Source organism: Perca flavescens, chromosome 20 (assembly GCF_004354835.1).
Source record: "Perca flavescens isolate YP-PL-M2 chromosome 20, PFLA_1.0, whole genome shotgun sequence".
Classification (NCBI taxonomy): domain Eukaryota; kingdom Metazoa; phylum Chordata; class Actinopteri; order Perciformes; family Percidae; genus Perca; species Perca flavescens.
In genome coordinates this window covers 1,677,284-1,685,185 of record NC_041350.1, presented here as the reverse complement: position 1 = coordinate 1,685,185, position 7,902 = coordinate 1,677,284, and the positions used below count along the sequence as shown (strand labels likewise).

At 45.8% G+C, this 7,902-nt stretch overlaps 1 protein-coding gene across 1 annotated transcript in view; it reads left to right on the top strand.

The window, feature by feature from the left end:
- mdga2a (MAM domain containing glycosylphosphatidylinositol anchor 2a) overlaps positions 1-7,653 on the top strand; it is a 61,046-nt gene extending 53,393 nt beyond the window's left edge. The window contains exons 8-11 of the mRNA XM_028566290.1: positions 937-1,092; positions 1,690-1,820; positions 5,874-5,973; positions 7,293-7,653. Of these exons, the coding sequence (XP_028422091.1) occupies positions 937-1,092; positions 1,690-1,820; positions 5,874-5,973; positions 7,293-7,381 (476 nt within the window). The 3' untranslated portion in view covers positions 7,382-7,653. The remainder of the gene's footprint in view (positions 1-936; positions 1,093-1,689; positions 1,821-5,873; positions 5,974-7,292) is intronic.
- The last annotated feature ends 249 nt before the right edge of the window (positions 7,654-7,902 follow it).

The following is a 7,902-nucleotide window of genomic DNA, read 5'->3' as shown; positions in this document are numbered from 1 at the left end:
ATAATTGAATAATTCCTTTTCTCATTTTCAAATCCATGTCCTCGCTGCTTATCTTTAATAAAACCTCTGAGGTACATTTACTCTAGTACTGTACTTCACACACACACAGTGACACACACACACATGCAGACAGTGACACACACACACACACACGCAAACATTGACACACACAGTGACACACACACACACGCGCAGACAGTGACACACACAGTGACACACACACACACACACACACACACACACACACGCAGACAGTGACACACACACACACACACGCGCAGACAGTGACACACACAGTGACACACACACACACACACGCGCGCAGACAGTGACACACACACACACACACAGTGACACACACACACGCGGCGCAGACAGTGACACACACAGTGACACACACACACACACACACGCGCGCAGACAGTGACACACACACACACAGTGACACACACACACACACACACGCAGACAGTGACACACACAGTGACACACACACACACAGTGAAACACACACACACACACACGCAGACAGTGACACACACACACACACACACACACACACACACACACACACACACACACACACACACACACACACACACACACACACACACACACACACACACACACACACACACACAGTGACACACACACACACACACACACACACACACACACACACAGTGACACACACACACACACACACAGTGACAGACACACACACACACACATTTATTTTCATGCCACTTACTACTCCTACTCTACTGAACACAGGGTGAAAAGAGGAGCTGCAGCAATGTGCAGTACAACAACAATATGGTGTTTTTTGATAATTAAAACATGTAAACCTATTCTGGTACAACCCTAAAATACAATTAAGAACCTGACGATGAGCATAATATGGGCGCGTTAATATATTTGGTAACCCTCTGGCAGGTTTCTACATGTACATCGAGACGTCGAGGCCTCGGCTGGAGGGAGACAAGGCCCGGCTGCTGTCGCCCACCTTCAACACCAACTCCAAGACCTCCTCGTCTTCATCGGTCACCTACTGCTTCTCCTTCTACTACCACATGTACGGGAAGCACATCGGTGAGTCTGCTGCCGCCGCAGCTATACGGGAGTTATTAAGAACAATTATAAAGTCAAGTCGGGTTTATTTTGAAGCTCATTTCATCTTCTTCAAAATGTGCGGGATTTTCTCTAAACTTTTTTATCTGCTACTTTTTGATCATATCCTACGCACCTGCCCGATAAAAGAGGTGTGCAAAAAAGTTTTCCTAATCTGCTTCAAAATAAAAGTCAGCGAAAAAAAAACAGCCAACAATCATTACATTACATGTCATTTAGCTGGCGCTTTTATCCAAAACAACTTACGATTGCTCTATATGTCTACCTATCACCATTTCTAGCCACTGGGGGACCATAGGCAGGCTGGGGGAACTCATATTAATGTTAAAAAAACCTCATTAAGTGAAATTTTCATGCCATGGGACCTTTAATTATTAAAAAGTATCGATATCTTATTGGTATCGGCGATACTGGCCCTGTATTTTGCGGTATCACACACCACTAACGCAAAGCAATCACGCTTACTGTCGTGCATAGTCTCCCCACAGCCCCCCCATTCTGAATGAGGAAAAACCACGGAAGGCAATAAAGATCTGACAGTGTTGTTTGTGTCTGCAGGATCTCTGCACGTCTTGCTGCGTCAGAAAGGTCAGACGGTGACGGAGACCTCAGTCTGGACTCTGGTCGGGAACCAAGGAGACCGCTGGCGGCAAGCCAAGGTCAACATCCACCCGGCCGCAGCCTTCCAGGTAACAACGAGTCCCACTTAAAGTGCCCATGTTATGAAAAGAAAATATCTTTTTCTGGTGATTTGGGGTGTTATTTTGTGTCTCTGGTGCTTCCACACGCATACAAACTTTGAAAAAACCCCATCCATGGTGTTCTGAGTGAGATCTGGTTTCTGAATGTGTCCTGCCTTCAGTCTCCTGGTGAGCTGGTCAACATCTGCACGGCTTTCTACATCACTAGCCGAGACGAGCTGGCGAACCGCAACCGTTAGCATGCTAGCTCGTTCTCAACAGCAAAGCACCGCTACAACACACACAAGTTCACCCTAATCTACCAAAAGAACTACTTCCATGTGCTCCCTGGTTTAGAAGAAGTCTCCCAGCTGATTCTGCCTTGGAACTGACTGAAGTTGGAGAAACAGCCTTTCTTTTACTGTCTATGGAGCTAGCTGACATGATCTACCATCTGAGCTACTGAGCATGTGCGAGTGCAATCAAAGATAGTAGAGAAGAAGAAGAAGAAAAGAGGTCTCACTCTGTAGCTAAAACAGAGACCTGAACACAGGGTGAAAAGAGGAGCTTCAGCAATGTGCAGTACAACAAAAATATTGTTTTTTGATAATTAAAACATGTAAACCTATTCTGGTACAACCTTAAAATACAATTATGAACATGAAAATGAGCAGAATATGGGCACTTTAACCGTCCTAAAAAGCATGTTTTGTTTAATAGATTGCCAAAGAAAAACCCACTTACCCTAGGAAGAAGCTGCTGTCACTCCAATCCTAAAGAAACCCTGGTCTGGATCCCTCGTCCCTCAACAACTACCGCCCAAATATCCAACCTCCCCTTTCTGTCTAAAACCCTGGAACGTATAGTCGCCTCACAACTACAAACCCATCTTCATGCCAACAACCAATTTGAACCCCTCCAATCTGGTTTTCGCCCCCTCCACACCACAGAAAAAAGTCCTCATAGACCTCATCACCTCTGCTGACATCGGTTCCCTCAACATCCTTATTCTCCTTGACCTTAGTGCAGCCTTTGATACCATGAGCCATAACATCCTGCTCACCAGACTCAAAGACCTCGGTATCGAAGGTACTGCACTCAGCTGGCTCCGTTCCTACCTATCCAACAGATCCCACTTCACCTCTCTCCATAACCTCTCTTCCAGAAGACTGCAGTTCTCCAGCAACAGCAGCAGCCATAAGCCCCGCCCACCGATACATACACGCCTCTATACACGATGTGATTGGCCTGACCAGAGTTTGGTTTTTCCAGCTCGCAAGCCAACGGAGAGTGCCTAGACCCCCCTGGCTGCAAAATAAATTTGCTGCCACTAGGGTGCGTCTAGATTTCTAGGCTACCTGCAACTCACTTCTCCTCGGCATCAGCTCTACCAACATCAACCGACTCCAACTGGTCCAGAACTCAGCCGCCCCACTCATCACCCGCTCCAAATCCTGGCACCACATCACTCCAGTCTTAAAACAACTCCACTGGCTTCCTGTCCCCCACCGGATCACCTACAACATTCTCGTCCTCACCTAAAAAGCCCTCCACCATCTGGCCCCCTCATACCTCACTGACCTCCTCTCCCCCTACCAACCCTCTCGGTCCCTCAGATCCACCTCAGCCGGTCTCCTCTCCCCCTACCAACCCTCATGGTCCCTCAGATCCACCTCAGCCGGTCTCCTCTCCCCCTACCAACCCTCATGGTCCCTCAGATCCACCTCAGCCGGTCTCCTCTCCCCCTACCAACCCTCACGGTCCCTCAGATCCACCTCAGCCGGTCTCCTCTCCCCCTACCAACCCTCACGGTCCCTCAGATCCACCTCAGCCGGTCTCCTCTCCCCTACCAACCCTCATGGTCCCTCAGATCCACCTCAGCCGGTCTCCTCTCCCCTACCAACCCTCACGGTCCCTCAGATCCACCTCAGCCGGTCTCCTCTCCCCCCTACCAACCCTCATGGTCCCTCAGATCCACCTCAGCCGGTCTCCTCTCCCCCTACCAACCCTCACGGTCCCTCAGATCCACCTCAGCCGGTCTCCTCTCCCCCTACCAACCCTCACGGTCCCTCAGATCCACCTCAGCCGGTCTCCCTCCCCTACCCCCTCATGGTCCCTCAGATCCCCTCATGGTCCCTCCCCCACCAACCCTCGGTCCCTCAGATCCACCTCAGGTCTCCTCTCCCCCTACCAACCCTCACGGTCCCTCAGATCCACCTCAGCCGGTCTCCTCTCCCCCTACCAACCCTCACGGTCCCTCAGATCCACCTCAGCCGGTCTCCTCTCCCCCCTACCAACCCTCACGGTCCCTCAGATCCACCTCAGCCGGTCTCCTCTCCCCCTACCAACCCTCATGGTCCCTCAGATCCACCTCAGCCGGTCTCCTCTCCCCCTACCAACCCTCACGGTCCCTCAGATCCACCTCAGCCAGTCTCCTCTCCCCCTACCAACCCTCATGGTCCCTCAGATCCACCTCAGCTGGTCTCCTCTGCATCCACAAGTCCAACCTCAACAGTTTTGGGGACAGAGCCTTCTCCAGGGCAGCTCCCACGCTCTGGAACTCCCTCCCCCAAGAGATCCGCAATTCTGAGTCCCTCACCATCTTCCAGTCCCGCCTCAAGACCCATCTCTTCACCTCTGCCTATCCCTAGCCCCACACCCCCCCCCTCCCTTTTCATTTGTGCCTGACTTTGAGTCCTTTAAAAAGCGCCATACAAAGTCAATTTATTATTATTATTATTATTAGGTGTTATTTTTCCCCCACACACGAGTGACCAACGTGGTTGGTTGTTACAAAAGGTGCAGAACTCACCGTTCAAACTGTGCTGAACGCAAGAATCATCAAACAGTTACTGTTAACACTAACACAACATTTCCTGCTGCTGCTCCTTCACATTAAACAAACATTTCAGCTGGCTTTTATTGTGAAGCAGCCACAGGAAACAGCATGTGTAAAAACAGCTTTACAAAGACAATACAAAATACAGAAAAAAAGTATCTCTCAACACATACTCTCATGCAACACAAACATGTTCTTATATACATTAGACAGGTCCCTATATAGTAATGTTCTCATATACATTAGACAGGTCCCTCTATAGTAATGTTCTCATATACATTAGACAGGTCCCTCTATAGCAGGGGTCACCAACCTTTTTGAAACTGAGAGCTACTTCATGGGTATTGAGTCATACGAAGGGCTACCAGTTTGATACACTCTTCTAAAATAACAAATTTGCTCAGTTTGCCTTTAGTTATATATTATTATTAATGATTAATGATACTCATCTATGTGAAGACACTGATCATGTTAATGATTTCTCACAATAATTATCAACAATGACTTAACAAGGTGGGAAACAAATAATATCAATATCTAATTTTCATTTTTAGAACAGGCCTGAGGGCTACTCATGTGGTCCTTGGGGGCTCCCTGGTGCCCGCGGGCACCGTGTTGGTGACCCCTGCTCTATAGTAATGTTCTCATATACATTAGACAGGTACCTATATGGTAAGCACATTAACTCCTTTCAGTGGCAGTTTTTAATTGAGCAACCCTGTCGACTGCATTCTCCTCAATAAGTGTAGCACAGCCATTACACAATAAGATATTGCACAACTAACATATTTCCCAACCCCAATAGCCTACATATTGCACAAATGACATAATGCACAACCCAAATAGCCTACATATTGCACAAATGACATATTGCAGGACCCAAATAGCCTACATATTGCACAAATGACATATTGCACAACCCAAATAGCCTACATATTGCATAAATGACATATTGCACAACCCAAATAGCCTACATATTGCATAAATGACATATTGCACAACCCAAATTGGCTACATATTGCACAAATGACATAATGCACAACCCAAATAGCCTACGTATTGCACAAATGACATATTGCACAACCCAAATAGCCTACATATTTCACAAATTACATATTGCACAACCTAAATAGTCTACATATTGCACAAATGACACATTTCCACATAACCTATGCAGTACACAATGACATTGACTTTTAACTTCCTGTCTTCGTCTCCGTCAGATTGTGATGGAGGGAGTCCGAGGCGCCGGCATCGAGGGAGATATCGCCATCGATGATGTCACCATCGAGGAGGGCGAATGCAAAGACCCGCCCCCCAACAGTGAGTTACATTTCCCTCGTATTCGTTGTAGCAGAAGTTTTTACGTTTACACAAAGAAAAACTTTTCCTAAATTAATCCTTAATTCAGTCCTGAAAACACACCACACACAAATACCTTAAACCTAAAAATAAAACTTATTGAAACGCTTTGATTTCAGATTTTAAAAGCTACACGACTTGATTTACTTTATTTATTTGTAACTTTAACTTAAAGGTGCTGTAGGTAGGATTGTGAAGATCCAGGACTTAGCCAAAACATTTAGACATCGACCACTTCTCAGTCATTCCCTCTCTTTCTGCTAAAGTCCAAAACGGTCTCATAAGCCCCTCCCCCCACAAGGGAGAATGAATGCGTGTGCATGAGCAGTGATTGACACGCAGTGAGACAACAGGGAACAGGTGGATTTTTGCAAATTAGACTACCAGCTTCATGTAGTTCTACTGGAACATAGGGTCAGTTTCAGCAAATATGACAGAAAGTTAGTTTTATAAGTCTTACCTACTGCACCTTTAAGATGCTGTAAAGGTTTAGATGTTTGGTCCAATTAGGTATCTGTATGTTTGACATGTTGCACATTATCATAATTTTGCACACCAAGTCTGTATAAAACGTTCAAAATTGTCTTTTCAAAATAAAATACGACCGTTGTGTCGGCTACTCTTACACAACGACTCTGAAACTTTTCGTCTGTCATGTAAGTTTCCAAAACATCTTTGTTAGAAGCCTTTAGAGAGGTGTTTGACCACTCTGAGCCTCCGTACGTGCTGACATCATCATTTAAAATGACATCTAATAATCTGAATCACATCCCAACACAAAGCTCTTAACAACAAACACAGGGATGCAGTTAAAGATATATTTTGGCAGGTGAATCAGCCCAAACCCACAGTGTCTCCCCTGCAGCTATTTGCACTATTTTTTCAAGCCATTTGAAATAAAAACAATGTTTAAAAATCTGTATTGTATAAATCATTTGGGGAAAAACAAGATGCTTGCCAGGGACGACATGTTTTCATCTCTCTGAACCGTTGACTAATTTTCACTCCTGCCAACAACTAAAGAGAGTTTCACTCTTTCTCACACAAACGGATTTTAATGCATTAGAACTTTATTTCATTGTTAAACTGTACAAATTATATGTAAATAAAGTGGTTTTGTAAAAATCAAATAATTTCTCTGTCTCTCTCTCTCTCTCTCTCTCTCTCTCTCTCTGTCTCTCTCTGTCTGTCTCTCTCTCTCTTTCTCTCTCTCTCTGTCTCTCTGTCTGTCTGTCTGTCTCTCTCTCTCTCTCTTTCTCTCTGACTTGTTTCTGTCACAGATCTAAGGTCGCTTGCCCCGCCCTCGTCGCCCCATATATGGCAGCTGAGCGTCACTCTGAGTCTGGCTCTGATTGGCCGGCAGAGGTGACCCCCTCCCCTCTTCGTACAGGACGCCACAACCTTTGACCCTTCTGTCTCTCATCCCTCCATCCAATCCCATCATCCCCCACCATTAAGCCCCACCCCTAACTACCAAAGATGAGGTCAGAGCTGCAGAGAGACTTCCTGCCAACACTAAAGGTCAAAAGATCACCGTGAGAAGGGACGACCAGAACCACACCGAATCTGCACACGCACAGTTTAAACAAATTTAAAAAAGACATCATGTACAGTACAGGCCAAAAGTTTGGACACACCTTCTCATTCAATGCGTTTCCTTTTTATTTTCATGGCTATTTACATTGTAGATTCTCACTAAAGGCATCAAAACTATGAATGAACACATATGGAATTATGTACTTAACAAAAAAGTGTGAAATAACTGAAAACATGTCTTATATTTTAGATTCTTCAAAGTAGCCACCCTTTGCTTTTTTATTAATAAGGGAAATCATTCCACTAATGAACCCTGACAAAGCACACCTGTGAAGGTAAAACCATTTCAGGTGA